Raw genomic sequence first — 19,899 nt, 5'->3', positions numbered from 1 at the left:
ATGTAATCCAGGAAGAGTTGCTACTTGTTTTTTGAAAATAATTTTTATGTCCTGGCCGGTTTGGCTCAGCAGTTAGAGCGTCGGATCACGGACCAGAGAGACCTGGGTTCGGTTCCTGCTAAGGGCACATATCTCAGTTGCAGTTTGTCCCCAGCAGTTTGGGGTGGGGTGGGTGGCAACCAGTCGATGTGTCTCTCTCACATCAATGTTTCTCTCTCTCTTATTTCCTCTCTCCCTCTTGCTCTGTCTGAAGACAAATGCAAAAAAAAAAAAAAAAAAATGTCCTCAGGTGAGGATGAAAAAAAAAAAATTTTTATTTTTGAATTACAGTGGATGTACAATATTGTTATTAGTTTCAGGTGTACAACCCGGTGAGTAGACATTATAATGTGATCACCTTGATAAAGCCAGAACCTATCTAGCACCATATATAGTTATTACAATATTATTGACTATATTTCCTATGCTTTACTTTATATCTCCATGAATAATCTAAAACTACTAATTTGTACTTCCTTAATCCCTTTGCTTTTTCACCCATTTCCCTAACCTCCTCCCATCTGGCAACCATCAAAATGTTCTCTTTATTTATGAGTCTGTTTCTATTCTGATTGTTTATTCTGTTTTTTAGATTTCATATATAAGTGAAATCATATGGTATTGTCTTTCTCTGTTTGACTTATTTCACTCAGCACAAAACCCTCTAGGTTCATCCATGTTATTGCAGATAACAAGATTTTATTATTTTTTATTGCTGAGTGATAGTCCATTGTGTATACACACCACCTTTTTTAATCCACTCATCTACTGAAAGACACTTAGGTTACTATTTGTTTTAATTAGGCTAAGAATGAAGCCCAGCTGCTGTTGCTCAGTGGTTGAGGGTCAACCCATGAACCAAGAGGTCACTGGTTTGATTCCCAGTCAGGGCACATACCCAGGTTGTGGGCCTGATCCCCAGTGGGGGGACATGCAGGAGGCGGCCAATCAGTGATCTCTCTCATGGATGTATCTATCTCTCTTTCCCTCTCTCTAAAGTCAATAAAGAAAAAAAAAGGAATGAGGAGTTCTGGTCAGTTTTCTCAGTGGTTAGAGCGTTGGCCAGCGGACTAGAGAGTCCCGGGTTTGGTTCTCACTAAGGGCATGTACCTCGGTTGCAGTTTGTCCCCGGCCCTGGCTGTGGTTGTGTGGGTGGCAGCCAGTCGATGTGTCTCTCTCATGTGAATGTTTCTCTCTCTTACCCCCTTTCTCCCTCCTGCTCTATCTGAAGATAAATGCAGAAATGTCCTCGGGTGAGGATAAAAAAAAAAAATGAGGAGGAAAGTTGAAAATTGTTTATCTGTGAACATTCTGTATAATTCAAACTTAAAATACAAGAATTTGTAATCTAAGATTTTTTTAGAAGTACTTAAGAAATCAACACATATCAGGAGACACAACCATCTCTGGGACAGACTCTGAAAATTAGACCTGAGGTCTCTTTTGGTTAGACTTATGAATGCCTACTTATCATTTGAAATGCTCATTTGAAATGCAGTCGGCCCTGCATATGTGTGGGTTTTGCATCATAGTTTCAACCAACTATGGATCAAAACTAGTTGAAAAAACAAAATCCCAGACAGTTTTAAATGCAAAATTTGAATTTTCCATGAGCTAAACACTACACTGAATCCACATAAATGAAGTAATGTGTAGGCATACCCTGCTGCAGCTATACGCAAATATAGATTAATGAAAATATACACCATTTTATGTAAAGGACTTGAGCATCCTTGGATTTTGGGGGGTGTCTGTGTCCTGGAAGTAATCCCCCTTGGATACCAAGGGGTGATTGTAATAGGACTCCAACTTACATAGTCAGCACTTACATACTCACAGCTCCATACTTTATTAAAGAGGATGCTGTGTGTTCACACTGAGAGATGAAAAATCCAAATGACTATAAACATTTGCTATTCCAGAAAGTCTAGGTATTTCAAATAGGTGTATTTCTAGAAATGAAAAGAGGTACTACCATTGCTAACACTTGATTAGCAGTACTGGAAATTTCACTTTGAAAAGAGTTGGTTAAATCCATATTAACAGTTTTATTAAAGACATTTAACAGAGTTCTAAATTCTTTCAGCCTATGAGCAGGAACTAGAATCTGATATTCAGATGAAAAATCCCTAGGAAATATCGAAGTGCTCCAAGTGCACTGTTGAGGGTACTGCTTTAGTTACACCTCCACAATGAATTAGCCACAGACAGCACTGCAGCACCGTGCAGCTGAGAGAACAGCTCCTCCTCCATAAGTTAGAATAATTATGGTCATTAAAAAGTTCTTTCAAAACTAGTAAAATAAGATAAAAACAATGTCCTGGTTCAAATGCAACTTTGACATTGTACATTCTTATTAATTCTGTTTAAAGTTTATAATAAGAATATTTAAAACTATTATGTGGTTTTGCTCTGTTGTTAAAAAGTCTTGTTATGTGTTCTTATCATGGATTCAATCTTTAACAACTTTTCTGCCATTTTTTAAAAAATCCTCACCAAAGGATATTTTTTCATTTATCTTCAGATAGAGCAAGAGAGAGTGAGCGCACGCGCACGCAAGAAAGAGAGAAAGAGAGAGAGAGAGACATTAATGTAAGAGAGACACACTGATTGGTTGCTTCCTGCACAACCTCGACCAGCGCTGGGGACAAACTGCAACTGAGGTACGTGCCCTTGACTGGAATCGAAAGCTGCGACTCTTTGGTCTGTGGGCCGACGCTCTAACCACTGGACAAAACCTGCCAAGGATACTTTCTGCAATTTTTTTTTTAAATCCTCACCCGAGGACCTTTTTTTTGTTTTTTTGTTCAGAAAGAGTGGGAGGAAGAGAGAGGAAGAGAGAGAGAGAGAGAAACATCAACGTGAAAGGGACACATCAAGTGGCTGCCACCCGCGCCACCCACACAACCCAACCAGGGCCAGGGACAAACTACGACCGAAGTACATGCCTTTAGAGGGAACTGAACCCGGGTCTCTCTGGACCACAGGTTGACGCTCTAACCACTGAGCCAAACTAGCCAGGGCTACTTTCTGCCATTTTAAAAAGAGGTTCTAGAGGGCTGAGTGTTACTGGCCCCTTTCATATTAACAAAGTATCACCATGCAATACTCAATTCATTTTTAAAAAGATAAAAAATGTGAGCCAGGACACTGCCTTGATTCCATTTCTAAAGGAAGGCTTTAAAAAGAAAAGGAATATCCTCAACAGCAAATAAAAATTCATACACACATACATAAAGTCATTCCAGGAGTTGAGAAAGACTGTATGAGTACCCATCACTAGAAGGCAGCAGACTGAGGTGCAGAGACCTCTGAGCACCTGTCAAGGTTTCCCGAGTATCATTGATTCGGTGCTGCTTACCAGTAATGAAAGGCTCATAGAACCTCAGAAAAATGTTCTAGTTACTTCAATCTAATGTTTTAAATATTTATCTATTCTACTTATTATATCAAAGAGCTAAAGCAAATATTGAACTCAGATTTCACTGGTTGAAAACAAGAAACAGCAATATGATTAAGAGACAATGTCAGTTCAGTTTTAACACAGATATTTGGGGATCAAGTTCTCATTAAAAATTATTTTGAAAAATAATTTTAACTATAATTATATTATAATGTAACAATTTTAATTAATCATCTTCCACTTCATTTTGCTTATGCTATTAGTATCCTGCATTTGACTATTCAAGAAGAAAATTTATATCTAAGTAAATATTTCAAACTTAAAAAAATTATTCTTCATGCAATGAATATGTCTTTATTCCATCATAACAGAGAAGATTACTCACTCCACAGAGTTAAATGAAAAAACAAAACAAAACAAAACAAAAAACCGACTTTGCCTACTAGGTAGAGAGGTAGGAACAGAGCAATACAGGTTATGACAGTGACCTACAATTTTCAAAAGAGATACAAATTTGGGGATGTATAATGAGAAACATAGTATTTCCCAGGACATGACTGCAAAAGTTATGAAATAAAATGAGGAAATCAACAACTGCGAGGTCTCCATAAAGAAAAAAAAAGATGTCAATTATTTTTTTAAATTGATATATAGTTATGCATTGTGTATTTGTCGTAACTTCCACAATAACTTACCTATATGGAGACTGAACTGATGTTGCTACAGTTGGCATGGCAGTTGCTGTAAGCATTTTTGTTGCTCTGGTCACAGCATGTGTTAAAGTGGGGCCACCAAGTGCTGAACTGGCTGCCTATGAAATAAGAAATAGTCATTCTATAGCAGGGTTTCTCAACCTCATCTCTACTGACATTTGGGGCTGGAAATTTTTTTGCTGTGAAAGACTGTCCAGGGCATTGTAGGGTGTTTAACAGCATCCCTGACCTCTACTTACAGCCCACCTACCCGTAGGACCCCTCTAATTGTGACAACCAAAAAGTCTCCAGACGTTGCCAAATGATCTGTGGGAGGAGAAGTAATCCCCAGCTGAGAACTACTGTTCTACATATGTTAATAAATGGTACCTCATTTAGGGGTACTTGAAATGTTTTTTATGATGACTTACATGGATGAAAGTTATGACTTTAGAAATCCTACACATATTCTAGCACATATTCATCACCAAAATGTTTAACTTATTAACATTTGGGGGCAGTAGCACTTTATATTTTTGGTACACTATTAGATATAAAAAACACAAATTAAGAAAAAAAATGAATGTTTAATGCTTTAACCATCATGCTGGAAATAAGGCACTATATGTGAGATAATATTACACAGCAGGCTTCTAATGGACAAAGACAACCAAACACCACCTACCCGAGTGTCCTGCTGTGGCCTGTAATAGCAATTATAATATAAACTAGGTGAAATATAGAAAAGGATGGGAAAAGAAGCAAGTGCTTGTATATAATTGCTAAACCAAAAAATAAAACAGAGAAAAAGCATCTACTGAAAATGTGGAATGTGGAGTACTCCTCAAAGGAGGGTGGATAAAGTAGGGAAGAGGGTGGTGGAGGGAGAAGAAACAATGTCCTATATACACTTCTATACGGGGGTATTGGACAAATGTCTGCTGCCTGTTACAGTATGGTTCTGTTCACAAATTCTTCAGTAGGATCCAGCCACAAATAGCAACATTATACATGATCTCAAAATGCAAAATTATAAAAGGAAAAATAAAACATTTATTTTAAAAACCATTTAAACAAAATTTGTTACTCACTTCTAATCTTGTGTAGCAATCAGCAATGAATTTTTTATGTAACGATACAGAATCCTAAAAGTAAGAGGTATACAGATATTAAACTTAGTATGGCATTTAGCTGTAATCATTAAGGACAAATGTCAAAGAAGCCAATTTTCAGGCAAGCTAACTTAAAAATAAAAAAATATATAAAATATTCTGCCCTTTTGTGTTTGAGTACCTTTTTCCTGTAGATACTCACCTTTTTTAACCTAGGATTTAGATTAATATAACTATAGTTTATGATTAACTGAATAGCTTCATTTGCAATTTCTTCATCAGGTGATTCCATGGCTATTTTCCAAATGAAATCCATTCCTATCAATTCCAGCTTTTCTACATACTGTTCAAAAGAAAGAAAAAAATTATATAGTACACCAAGCTCACAAAATTATAATTGTTTTCTGTTACATCGTTATGTTCATACCTCTTTACTTCACAATATGACTTAAGGCTACAAAACCAAACTATATGAGAACAAAAACAAGCTACTGTACCAAAATGGATCTTTAAAATAAAAACAACCAACCACAGAAACACTGGGGTACATCCAAGGGAACCAGAAGAGATGTGAAGAGTTTTTTCCAGACACGCCTACACCCATAGTATTGATGCAGAATTAGCATAGGCGTGAGATGGGTGCCATCTTCTGGAGCTTTTTTTCCAAAAGGAAATGAAGTCAAGCTGGAAGTAATTACTAATTCTTAGAGCTCCATTAAGTCTTCCTAAGGGTTTAAAAGCTCTTGTAAATGGTCTTACCATCTAGGAAGCCAGGTCATGAAACAGTCTTAGAAAAAAGTTATTTTGTTTTTCTTTTTAAAGGCACACATGTAAATATAAACATCAACTATATACACTCTATAGATCATTTTCCTGCTTCCTTGTCTGTTCCTAAAGTTTTCTCCCCAAATCCTTGCCACTTTAATCCCAGAACTGAAGATTTTGTTCCTTTTTTAGGAACATATGGACTGATGGATCTGAGGAGTTGAGAGCATAGACAGAACTACCCTGCTCCACATTTACCTAGCCACAGTAGGCTGCTGGCTGCCCCAGATCAGCCAGAAGCAGAGGGATTTGAGAGGTCAGTTGTTATCAATGCAGAAAATGGCAGACAAAAAATATCCATTCTTAAAAAAAAAAAAAAATTCACATTTTATCTTGACATGTTTTTGCTGAATATCAAGTCAGACTCAATAACTTAAATTATCCAGATTTGATAGTAACTATACTTACCAATTGAGCTCCTTGTCTTTTCAATCGATGATCACAGAGATTCACATTTTCAAAAAAAGTCTTAAATAAGTTAAAACCTAGAATTATAAAATGTCAAATAAATTCATGACTGTTAAGTAGCAGAGATAATCAATGAAAAAACTTGAAGCACATCAAGAGCTAAAACTAAAATGCTCAGGACAAAACATATGCCCAAATCTTTAAGACACTGGATCAGGCAATGGTTTCTTAGATATGGTGCCCAAAGCACAAGTAACAACAACAACAAAAATAGCTACACTGGACTAAACCAAAAGGAAAAACGTTGGTATTTCAAAGTACTATCAAGAAAGTGAAAAAACCCATAGAATGGGACAAAAAAATTGCAAATCATATTTCTGACAAGGAGCTAGTATATAGAATACATAAAAACTCTAACTCAACAATAAAAAGACAAATAACCTAATTAAAAAATGGGCAAAATTTTATTTATTTAGTTTGTTTGTTTTATCTTTACCCGAGGACATTTTTCCATTTTTTGTTTAGATAGAGTGGGAGGGAGAGAGAGGAAGAGAGAGAGAGAGAAACATCGACGTGAAAGGGACACATCGAGTGGCTGCCTCCCACATGACCCAACCAGGGCTGGGAAAAACTGCAACCAAGGTACGTGCCCTTAGCGGGAACTAAACACAAATCTCTCTGGACCGCAGGGCAATGCTCTAACTGCTGAGCCAAACTGGCCAGGGCAAAAATGGGCAAAAATTTAAATAGGTATTTCTCCACAGACTATACCAATGGCTAATAAGCACATGAATAGGTATCAGTATCATTAGTCTTCAGGGAAATACAAATCATATACCATGTAATACTACTTCACACCCACTAGGACGGATAAAATAAAAAAATAGAGACATAACAAATACTGGTGAGGATGTGGAGAAAGTGGAATTTTCATACACTACTGGTGGATTATAAAACAGTGCAGCCATGTTGCAAAACAGTCTGGTAGTTCCTCAAAAACTAATCATCTGATAAAACAATTCCAACCCTAGGTATATGCTCAAATGAAATGAAAACCTCTGTCCATAAAAAACTTGCACATGAATGTAGCAGCAGGATTAATAGCTAGAAAGTGTTAACAATCCAAATATCCATCAACTGATGAACAGATAAACAAAATGTGATACATCCTTACAATGGAATATTTGGCCTAACTGGAATGAAGTACATGCTATAACCTGGGTGAACCTCGAAAACATCATGCCTCAGCAATGAAAAAAGCCAGACACATATTGTACAATTCCATTTATATGAAATGTTTAGATTGGGCTAATCCATGAAGTCAGAAAATAGATTAGAGACTGGGGTTAAGAGAGAACGGGGAGTGACTGCTAATGGGTACAGGATTCTTTTGGAGGTGATGAAAATTTTCTGGGATTAGAAAGTGGTGAAGGTTGCACAACTTTGTGAATATACTAAAAAGCCACTGAAAGAAACACCTAAAAGGAAGATGTCTATACTTTGACAAATTTTTACTTTAAATGAATCCTTTTTATATTAAGTATGAAAAGACAGCTTGGCAATTTGAGTTATTAGGCCATATAATTAAAAAAATTATAAGATAACATTTATATAAAAAAGAATTTATCAGTGTATATAAACATCACAAAGATACTCTAAACTGCTCGACTGCTTCTGAAAAGTTGGTTTACAAGGAAAAGAATACAATTCTTTAAAGAACTGAAAAAATAATTTTGTTTTTTCCTACCATTCATAGTGATTTCATATGACTCCAATTTAAGAATCTTCTCCTTGAAGAGTTGCTGCTGAACATCACTCTCGAGGTCATGTTGCCCTTTAGTAAACCATTCAAAACACATCTGTGGATCAAGACAAATATTACCCTACAACTAAAATCCATTCCAGGGAAATATATAGTCTAATTTGGAACAGTAAAGTAATTTTAATTCCTCAAAAACTTATATTGCTAACATACCACTCAAAACTGAAATGCTTAGAACTCTGGACTAAATAAAGCATTAAGTTACTAGCAATCTTTCCCATAGATAATGAAAATACATATTCATACTTTTCTTCTTTTTATTTTAAAAAAATTTGTCTTTATTGTTGAAAGTATTACAGATGTCCCTACTTTTTCCCCCCATTGACCCCTCCTCCCTGCTCCCGCAGCCTCCCCCTGCCCTTCACCACACTGTGATACTCACATTTTAATTTGAATTTTATAGTTGAGTTTTTCCACAAACATTTATTAATAAGTCTTACTGTGTGCCAGGCACTGTGCTAGGCATTATCACATATTTAGTACTGTACTTTCAACAATCCTATCAAGTAGTTAATATTATTCCATAAAATGAGAAGAAACAGTGATTCACTGCTAGTAAATGTCCACACAGGTGTTGAGCTCCTGGTTTAATCTATTTTCAGCTGTTTAATTATAGTTCTAAAAATCTGTCTAAGCCTTCATTCTTCTTTGTTTCTAGCGTACAACATCATTGCAGAAACTCAGTTTTCTCTTGGTAACTTAAAATCAGTTTCATGTGACAGGAAAAAAAGAACCCACTAAAAGATACATTGAGAATTCTTTAGCTATACTTAACTACGCTGAATTGGGTTGTTGTTGTTTTTTTTTTATCCTCACCCGAGGATATTTTTCCATTTTTTGTACAGACAGAGTGGGAGGGAGGGAGAGGAAGGGAGAGAGAGAGAGAGAGAGAGAGAAACATTGACATGAAAGGGACACATCGAGTGGCTGCCACCCGCACGACCAACCAGGGCCGGAGACAAACCGCAACCGAAGTACGTGCCCTTAGCGGGAACCGAACCCGGGTCTCTCCGGACCGTAGGTCGATGCTCTAACCGCTGAGCCAAACCGGCCAGGGCTGAATTGGGTTTTATACAGAATAGTATAAAAATTACCAAAGTATTCACATATTCATTTATATCATAGATATACACAAACAAATTTTTTCAGCATTTACAGTTCCAGGTCTATTAGTATAAATGCATGCTTAGTAAATGGAAAAGTGTTTAGAATAAAGATGTGAGACACACACAAAAAATGAAGTATTTAATCCCACTTCTGCCTTACTTTGTTCACAATATCATGTTCTTACCTCTCTATCTAATTCACAAACATCCTGGCCAGTCACAAGACACTCCCAGATTTCCTTGGCACGATTCCAACCCAGATACAGAGTAGCTTCTTGCAAGAAAAACGCCAGAAATTTTAGATGGGCTTCTAAATACTGCAAAAAGAGATGATAATTATTTAACACTAGGCATTCATATTTAAAAATAAAATTTTAAAAACAAAACTTTAAAATAAAAAGTTCTATCTAATGTCTAATGCTTTTTCATATAATGTAGGGTAAAGTAAATGTTAAATCTGTTTACAAGCTGACAAAACAATGTAGTAGTAGCTACTTCAAGTCTATTACAAATTCAGTTGACTTTAGATGACAATAAAATGATTTCAGGCCTGGCCATATGGCTTAGTGGATGAGTGTCGTCGGCCCATGCACCAAGAGGCCACCAGTTCAATTCTCAGTCAGGGCACAGGCCTGGGTTTCGGGCTCAATCCCCAGTAGGGGCTGTGCAGGAGACAGCCGATGGATGTTGATGTTTCTCTCTCATGGATGTTTCTCTCTCTCTCCTTCCTCCTTCCCCTCTCTAAAACCAATAAAAACATATTTTAAAAAAATGAATAAAATACGATTTCAGCAATCTCAAGTAAAACACCATAAACTCACAACTGGTGAGTTAAGATTTTTTTCCTAATAAAAAAACAAAATACTACTAATCAATCTATTGGAAAACAAAAACAACTCTCCACAGAACCGACAATTAGTATTTCATATCAAAGTCAAAGGAAAAATGTTTATTTTTATTACTTTATCATAATGCAGTTCTTAGGTTAATTTACCCACAAATATCAATTTTCTAAACTTTTATTTTGAAATGATTACAGTGAAGATACTAAAGTTTTCCACCACTATAAAGATACCTCATGCTCTTCAGAGTTACACCCAATAAATATTATTTTTATAGTTCAAGTGCAAGAAGTTCAAATCAGTGCTGTAAACATGAAACAAAAGCACCATGCCACTACCTCCCGATAAGTGTATCGGCCATCCACTAGTGTTGAACCAGTTAAGCCTCCAGGTCCAGCCACAACTGCTGCAAGTCGATGACAAGCTATCAAACTTCCCGTTACCAATTTCACAATTTCAAAATTTTTCTTCAAGTCTTGAATAATGCTCTTGATAAAAACAACAAAAAAACAAAAATGGTATGAGAATTTAGTTATTTTGTCATTTTAATGCAGCGGTTCTCAACCTTCGTAATGCCACAACCCTTTAATACAGTTCCTCATGTTGTGTGTGGGTGTATCTTCATGTGGGCGGACCCATTTGGAGACAGATAGAGGAGTCGTGTCTCGGTTCCTAAGACCATCGGAAATATGTGTTTTCCGAAGGTCTTAGGCGACCCCTGTGAAAGGGTCATTTGACCCACAAAGGGGTCGTGACTCACAGGTTTAGAACCGCTGTTTTAATGCAAACTTCTGTTAGCATGTAGTCTTAGATGACTAATAGCAAACATAATTTCTTCAATCAGATTTCTTACATAAAAGTAAATATAGCCCTGGCCGGTTTGCTCAGTGGTTAGAGTATCGGCCTGCAGTCCAGGGAGACCGGGATTCGGTTCCCGCTAAGGGCATGTGCCTTGGTTGCAGTTTGTCCCCAGCCCTGGTTGGGTTGTGTGGGAGGCAGCCACTAGATGTGTCCCTTTCACGTCAATGTTTCTCTTTCTCTTTCTTCCTCTCTCTCTCTCCCACTCTATCTGAACAAAAAATAAAAAAATGTCCTTGGGTGAGGATTAAAAGAAAAAAAAGTAAATATAATCAATCTGGTATCCACATTTACTAGGGAATTAATAAACTTCTCTGCTTTTTGTTGAAAATAATTCTTTCAACAAAACTAATTCACTTCTTATATATCTTTCCAGATCTTTCTTCTCAAGTCTATTTCACTGAGGAAGTTCTAGTTCCTTAATCACACTAATCTTTTTGCAATATAAAATAAGTCTTTGAGTCTTTTCAAACAAATTTCTAAAATACCATTCTACCTTTGGAAAACTGGCTTAATTATTTTAATATATAGAAAATAAAAGGAAATAAAATGAGTTAGTGATATAGCAAAAGAAAAGCTCCATAGAAAGCAGAATGATGTTTAAACTCAAAATTATTAAATACAAATGAACTACATTAGTAATTGTAAAATGTAAAATAGTGACTACAAGACTCAGCAATCTTATTCATGTTTTATTATTATAAAAGATTATTATGTAAGAATTATATAATAATCAGATATAGCTATATTATACTCTTACCTTGTCTTGCTTTTGATAGGTTTGTTTTATGAATGAGCGAGTGATTTCATGGAGCTGACGCAAAGCTGGTACCACCCATACAAACTGGGGATTGTTAAGCTGAGATGACTAGAGTTAAAAAGAAGTTATATAAATTAAATTTAGAAATAAATGGCCGAGGAAGTTTATTAGCTATAAAAAATTTCCAAGTCAATTAGGCTTCACTGTTGCACATTCTATTATTTTTTTCCTCATATTGCCCATTTATAGCTTATCTCCATGCATTCATAATTTAGTCTTCAGCTTCTTATTCTGCATGCAATTTCCTAAGGCCAAGAACTGCAAACAGGAGTGGATGTGAAGTGACAGCAAATGTACAGGGGTACATCAGCAAAAAACAGACAACAAGGAATTAGCAACTTCAGAGGATAGATTAAGTAGCACAGGCTGCTAGGACATGTTGAGATAATAAAATGAACTGATGGCAAAAGCTTAACTTGGATAAGACTGAACTGGCTGGTAAGTAAAATGATAAAAAATATGGTTTTCTGTACTTATATGATTAACATGCCAATAATATGATCAAGATATTGACAGTGGTTAAATATTTTTAAAAAAACTATTCACAACCTACTTGTATTCCCTAGTTAAAACAATTTTATAAGAGATAATTCTACTTTTACTAATTATTATAGCCACTTTATACTTATACTTTATATTTTTCAAAATACTTTAAAAGGTATTATTTCTGAAACCGGTACAGTACAATCCAGATTTTCATAGTATACATCTGAAAAGTCTGATGTTCACCTTTAAAAAAAAAAAAAGAACTGCTTTTTAATAAACAGCATCTTCAGACTTTGAGATTTCATTATAAAATTTGTAAGAATATCAGGTTAAACACTAAAATAGAAGGATCATTTAAGTCTAAAAAACTAAGTAAAAATTTAAGTCTTGAGTATTTAAAGGATAATTTTTTTTTAAAGCCTAGTTTCTTTAAGTATTTCTGTAAGATGAAGAACCTTATGGGGGGAGGGGAGGGATACTTTTGAAATCTTTTGTAGGAAAAAATCCTACTACTGAATATGTAAATGTGAGAGTGCTATTGCCGAAACAATATTAGCTTTCCTAGAGACTATCCAATCAATCAGCCAATACCATATTTCCTGGATTCTAAGATACAGGTTTTATAAATTTCAACAGTTCTGGAACTGATGCTTCTTACAACTATGTCAAAAGAAACTTAGCAGCCTCTAGGCACAGGAGTAAGTTTTGATATAGCTGTTCTTACCGGAGTATGTGCAAACTTAGCTGTATACAAAAGGTTATCTGTTCATCTAACTGCCATTTTATTTATCACTTGGTATAGGACCAGCCAAAGAATGCTGCTTAACTTTAAATGCTATCAAAAAGGTTACACTACAATGTAAAACTGACTAGCCTGTCATGTCCACTCATTCAATTAAAAGCAAAGAAAACTGCCAGTGGTTTCAGATTAAAGCCTTTTTCAAAGCCAGGGGAATTTGGTGTGAAGGGCTGTCTGTATCACTCAGCACTAAACATCTCTCTGCCCAAAGGTGTACCTTAACTCCAGAGAAGTTGTTTAATGTGTAGTACACACAATTTAATGAAGTAAAAAAGCAGCTCGAGTGTTATGAAACAGGACAAGGACACAAAACTCCATAAACTTCAACATGCCTCAAAATTATGCAATCAATCTTAAAGATTTCAAAGAGGTCAGAACCGCTAAGGTAGAGTAGTGTGCCACAGTGAAGCTGTACATGATGGTCAAAAGGAAGCTGAGACAAACTGAATGTGGATCTAAACAAATGATGTATGGTACAAGTAAAATGTAGCTTCTCTTTTACTTCTTTATAAACTTATTAAATCTAGCATCTTAGAATCAGAGAAATAAGGTATATACAGGGTTGGACAAAAGTAGGTTTACAGTTGTAATATAAATAATACAGTAATTAATAAATAATACAAGAATAAGCTGTTTCGTAATAATACAATAAACTGTTACTCACAACTGTAAACCTACCTTTGCTGCACCAAGTATTAAAGGCCAAATTTGCAGGACTAGCTAGAATATTTCTGCTAAAATATGAAAGTTGCAAAATGACAGGGATTAAAACTCTAAGGCTTAAGCCTAAACTGATACCTTCCAAAACGATTACAAACATTAGGACATAAATATAAACCCTGCAGTAAATAATTAGATATATTCAAAAGTACCATTATGACCAATTAAGTCAATTATGATTAGAATATTTTTATGTGACATAAAAATTATTCTTTGAACGTAGCTCATTATAAAAAGAAATAGATAAAACTGGAATTTAAGGAGTATTTCTAATATTTAAAGTTTAGCAAACAGGACAGATATTATTTATCCTATCATTTTATGACATTATGTTGCCAAGTTACAAGAAAAATTTAAGCTATTCTTCTCCACTCACAAAAGAGGCAAAAGACTATGGTGAACAATTAAAATAAACATATCTGATAATATCTAATGATGGAGCTAAGGTTTCATAAGTAGGAGTTAGCTGGTTTGGCCTGCAAATATACGCCTAAATTCCTCTTATTCATTTCTGTAGTATTTCTAGTGATAAGGAACTTGGGAGGCAGTGCATTCTAGTTCAGGCTATTCTCACTGAAATTTACTGATCTATCATAACAAAATATGCCTTCCCATAGCTTCTTAGGAGCCATAAAAAGTGAAGTCAATACAACTTCTCTATAACTACCCTCTCAATATCTGAAGAAAGCTTTCATATTCTTTCTTGAGTTCTCCCTCTCAAAGCTGAACATCCCCACTTGCTCACCTGACTTTTTTATCCAGACCTAGCAATATATCTAGAATTAAAGTAAAAACTTACATGAGAGAACATTTTTTAAAAAGTATTTCCTCCTGTCTTAACCACATCTCTGTGAGACTGTACTGAGGACATCTTGTTATTTATACTTTCAGTTACATGTTTTGGCAAATAGAGGCCATTCAACTACGGGTAACGTTTTTAATGTACTTGTAGGGTGAAGGGGAGGAAGTAAGAGGAAGGGAACCAACATTTACTGAAAGGCTGTCAGGTACTGAACTAGAAGGCCTTAAGATAATGACTTAAGGAATATGCAAATACCACTAATTAAGTAAAAATAATTTTTTTTTTGCTTTAGTAATTTTGGATGAGTACATATAAACTTTTTAATTGAAGGAAAAAAATAAGTGAAATAAGACGAAGAGGGTTGGGGTAGACAGTGGAAGGTATAAAGGAAGCAAAGGAAAGAGGACCAAGGAAGCCAAGGATATCCTGGCAGAATCTACAGAAATGAAGTTAAGAAATAAAGGTCAGATTTTCTGAACACAACAGTGGAATTTGGGAATTTTAGAAGTGTCAAAAGCAGAGGGAAAGGGATCAGTTGGGGGAATAGAGGTAGCTGAGGGTGGAGGGGAGTAAGAGGTGGGTGATCTTGTCTTACCCTTTGCTTAGTTTCTGTGTAGCCTGGCAGGGAGACATAATCCCCAGTCAGCCCACCTTGCTGCCTGGCAGGAAAGGGCATAGCATAGAAAAACACCTTTAGTGGCAGTATATAAATCACCCCCCTGCCTGGAGTCATATCCAGGGGGCTTAGATCTTCCCACTGCCCCCCTTTAGCCATGTGTACTTTAAAAGAATGTCTGTAAAAGCACTTAGTCAACTGAAAAGTGCTATATAAATGCAAAATATTATCTGGAATGAAATAATAATACATCAGGATTTCTTTACTGGGAGCAGTGGGAAATAAAGGAAGAATATTCCTTTCGAGACTCACAAAATGACTCCAAAATTCTCCCTGTTACTTTTTGAGTTTGTTATGAAACAACAGACATGAATGAAGTGACTGCAAAGAGAAGCAATAAAGATATAGTGAAGCTACTGGCTAAAAGAGCTAAGTAATGCTTAGCTACAATGAGGAAGGAACAGAGGTCAGGAAAGATTTCCTGGTTTTAAAAGTCATTTTCCTGGGGGGAGGGTGGGGGGGAAGAAGTCCCTTCAGCTTTGACCTTTATTAGCTATAAAGAAATGTATCTGTTACTATGAAGAAAAGACTATTTTCCTATAGATATATCCTTTTCCTCTTACTATTACTACTGAAGGACTGAAGGATCTAAACTTCTTAAATAACCCTGGATTAGTTTCAATCATTAAGACAGAGGCTGCTAAATTATCTGAATTGCTGAGGTGAGAAAAATTCAAATTGTATCTGAGTAGAAAGAGAGCAATGTTGTTGAATTAAAGGAGTAAATTCCTCATAACCAGAGCACTACCAACCCCAGTTTGTGAATGACTTTAAAAATCTCTAAAGCTAGAAAATATGTAGGAAATTCAATTGATCAAATTTCAATGTCAGAAATATAGAACATCAAGTTCTTAATGCTCCCAAGTAAACTTTAGGACCAAATGTAAATGAGAAAATAAAAGCCCACTGAATCACCAAAGACTCTTAACAAGAGCTGAGGGCCTCTGAATATATCAATGACAATTAACAGTAGTCAAGATCTTTAAAGAAATACTTCTTAGTGAAAGCCAAGAAAAATGGTTTACCAGTGAAATTACTAAGCCATTAACCATTTACCAAAACCTTTTATGTGAACAGTAAAATGACACTCCTCTGGCTGCCAGGCTTTCCTTTTGGTCTGGGCAACCTGAGGGCCTAAGTGGGAGGAGGACACAGTTCCTCTGATCAGGGCTGTTGCAACAACGGGTGCAAGTTCCAGTGACTGGCTACTGTGCTCAGCCCTCTCAGAGGAGAGCGTGACATCTAAGGACTGGAGCAACAGGGAAGCAACAATGATCACTGCTTCCTCTGCTGATCACCCTATCAAAGGACAGTCCAGAAGCCCACTGGAACCTGGAGGCCAGAGCCCTGAAGGGTAAGGCTTGTACAGAGCCAGTCCCTCTCGCAGTCACTACCCAAGCCTACCTTCTAAAACTGAGACCCAGCAGCAGGCACTCACCCATTAACTGTTGTCTAAGGAGTTACTTTAGGAACACATCTGAATCAAACACCTGAAAAAATGACCATGTGCCAGCACTGAATGAACTTTCTTGCTTTCTCTCTCTTTTTCTCTCTTCTTACTCTATGAATGTTTCTCCATGAGAGAACAATGGGCATGCTGTTTACTTAGAATCCACTGTACTTACTAAAATTTTCCAAATTTGGGAATTAATTTTAAATGAGACTAAGTTGCCCTGGCCAGTCTGGCTCAGTGCTTAGTGTTAGGCTGCAGACTGAGGGGCTGCGAGTTCGATTCCTGGTCAAGGGCATATACCTGGGTTGAAGGCTCGATTCCTGGCCCGATCCGGGTCATGTGGGAGGCAACCAATAGGTGTGTCTCTCCCACATTGATGTCTGTCTGTCTCTCTGTCTATCTCTCTCTCTCTCCCTCCCTCTCCCCCCACTTCCATTCTATCTAGAAATCAGTGGAAAAATATCCTCATGTGAGGACTAAAAAAATAATAATAATAAAAAATAAATAAAAAAGACTAAGTTGAAGTTCTTATAATTTTGTGAAAATAACATAATAAAATGACTCTGAATGTGATTCTGGATGTTGTTTTTTTCCTTTGAGAGTCAATAACTCCTCAAGTTTTAAATAATAAAGCACAGGTCATAAATATTTAAACAGCAGTTTGTACTGCACATTAGTCTAAGAAACACTAAGACACAGATCTTTAAATTATGATGTAAAATATTTTTAAAAATTATTAAATTAGTATACCTTTCAGTTGGTTCCATCTGCAAATTCTTACCTTGAATCCATCCTTCTTTTTTTCCAAACCTGACCATTCTCCAGGCTGAAAAATTGTTTTAAGATAAATATAAGTGACTTAGTAAAAGTAGTATTTATAATGTCCTAATCTTGGACTCTAAAGTTAAAAGCTTCCAGAGAAGACATTTAGTTTAAATGACATAATAGTGGAGGAAAATTATTTGTCTCTGATTACTCAGATAGTACTATTGTTTTGACAACAAAACCAGATCAAAGATAAAACCAACCCTTTTAATATCTTCTATGCACTTGATGATGTAGCTCCGCTTGATCGCTTCTTTCACTGCATATGCATCACTAAGGATTGTCAGGTGTTCATCCAAAGCTTGCTGAATAAGGCTACTGGGCAGGGTTGGAAGATGAGCCAGTTCCCAGAGTACATCTAACACCTACAATAATATCATATGATGAACCAGCCAATATGCAAGTAAAACCTGCTTTAAGTATTTGTAGTTAGAAAAATTCATTTGATTCTCCTGCCTTTCCAGAAGTGGTCTCAAAGCGAGCTTCCCGGCCTATTCGTCCAATCAGGCTCAATAGCTTCTGTCTTACTCTATCACTCTCGGTCTCCCAGCTCTGTGGAATGGAAAGGACAAGAATCAGTACACTACACAGTGTCATCAAACTGGCAAAATAGGCAAAACTTTAAACTTGAGCTAAAAAAGTTTAATAAAGTTAAGAAGAATACATTTAAATACTACTAATTTGGGGAGGGAACCTCAAAATAAGCTTATTTTAGAAAAATTTAAAAGAATGTTTGATTGAACACATACCTTCTGAATGAGAACAAACAAATGATTAAGCTGATCTGAATTAAACTTGACAGCTGCTGCTGCAATAATAGTATGAATGTTCTCAATCACGGTAGATGATTGTCCTGACTAGAAAGGAGACATTGGGAGAAAGTTAAGTTGTGAAACTTGAAAAACCCAAGTCTTCTTCCTGGCAATTTATAGAAGCAAAACAGTAACAAAGATAATTCATTCTAATCTAATCAGCATTCACTCACATAATATTGGCAAGACTACATGAAGCAACCATTATTAATGATTGGACTTGTTTAAATTCCTAACAGCATTAAATCTTTAAAAATACAATGTAAAAAGAAATATGAGAATCAAATCCTCAACCTGCCATTCTTTCAAGAGGGGAACAGAATATTTCCAACTGGCTAAACAATAATCAAACTGATTACATTACAAGACAACCACACTCATTTTTGGCATTTCATAAATGAGCCTAATGACCTCAGTTGAAGAATTTTATCTGCCTTTTTTTTTTCATGATAGATATTTCATGACTTCAATTAATATTTATTTATTCCATAAGCAGTAAGTCTCTGTGTCAGAGATGCAGACCCCATGGTCGACCTTATGGCTGACATTCACTTTATAATCTCAATTACAACTCTGCCATGCCTCACTGTTCACCACGTGAGAGACTTGAAAGGCAGGAGGACTCCTTCCTTCCTTCCTTCCTTCCTTCCTTCCTTCCTTCCTTCCTTCCTTCCTTCCTTCCTTCCTTCCTTCCTTCCTTCCTCCCTCCCTCCCTCCCTTCAATTTTTTGGTACGTGCCCCTAGCAGGAACTGAATCCAGGACTCTCTGGTCCACAGGCCGATGCGCCAACCACTGAGCCAAACCGGCCAGGGCGACAGGACTTTTAAAAATTCAGTTCTACAAGAATTTGTTCAGTAGCCTGTATCCACATATTTATTGAATGTAGTAGGGATATATATCTGTATTTGTATCTAGATCACGGTCTCTAACCCTGAACCTGTGTTGATTCAAAACTTACGAAACAAAATTATATGGCAATATTCAACTAAGGTCAAGACATGGGAAGTAAAATTCATAGGACCCAGGAATGTTTTTTTCAGTCCTGCACCTAAATTTTCTATAGTCTGTTCTGTAATGCCAGACTGGGTGCCTGCAAACTACATTTCCCCGCCAGCTATGCTCCTGTTATGTTCTAGCAATGCGAGGCACTGCTGGGAGGTGAGCAGGCAGGAGGAAGAAAGAAGTGTTTGTGGTTTACGCTTGGGGACTGGATGTAGGCGCTGGCATTTGTGATGGCAAGGGACTCTGGAAGCGCTGGTGGCAGTGTCACCTCTCTGACAGTTCAGCACTTGTAGTGCAAGAACCTACAAAAGCAGCTTCCTTTCTTTGGACTTAATACCTCTCTTTTCCATATTGCTGTTCCAACACTCATACTTCCCTTTTTGATCTTCCATCCTA

The 19,899-nt window shown here is 36.4% G+C and overlaps 1 protein-coding gene across 3 annotated transcripts in view; it reads right to left on the bottom strand.

Moving 5' to 3' along the window:
• Nucleotides 1-19,899, bottom strand: part of USP24 (ubiquitin specific peptidase 24) — a 138,751-nt gene that overhangs the window by 68,381 nt on the left and 50,471 nt on the right. For 2 of the 3 annotated variants that reach the window (XM_036255870.1, XM_036255871.1), the window contains exons 12-24: nt 18,438-18,545; nt 18,145-18,240; nt 17,892-18,053; nt 17,645-17,689; nt 15,330-15,389; nt 11,868-11,975; nt 10,588-10,737; nt 9,593-9,724; nt 8,227-8,338; nt 6,480-6,556; nt 5,449-5,589; nt 5,226-5,279; nt 4,138-4,253 (exon numbers count right to left, since the gene is read on the bottom strand). In XM_036255870.1, coding sequence (XP_036111763.1) covers nt 4,138-4,253; nt 5,226-5,279; nt 5,449-5,589; nt 6,480-6,556; nt 8,227-8,338; nt 9,593-9,724; nt 10,588-10,737; nt 11,868-11,975; nt 15,330-15,389; nt 17,645-17,689; nt 17,892-18,053; nt 18,145-18,240; nt 18,438-18,545 — 1,361 coding nt within the window. The remainder of the gene's footprint in view (nt 1-4,137; nt 4,254-5,225; nt 5,280-5,448; nt 5,590-6,479; nt 6,557-8,226; nt 8,339-9,592; nt 9,725-10,587; nt 10,738-11,867; nt 11,976-15,329; nt 15,390-17,644; nt 17,690-17,891; nt 18,054-18,144; nt 18,241-18,437; nt 18,546-19,899) is intronic. The other variant, XM_036255872.1, reaches the window with a different exon arrangement.

This window comes from Molossus molossus, unplaced genomic scaffold, assembly GCF_014108415.1.
Source record: "Molossus molossus isolate mMolMol1 unplaced genomic scaffold, mMolMol1.p scaffold_m16_p_12, whole genome shotgun sequence".
Lineage (NCBI taxonomy): Eukaryota > Metazoa > Chordata > Mammalia > Chiroptera > Molossidae > Molossus > Molossus molossus.
Note: the sequence above shows the minus strand (reverse complement) of the source record. Positions and strands in the feature narration are given on the sequence as shown.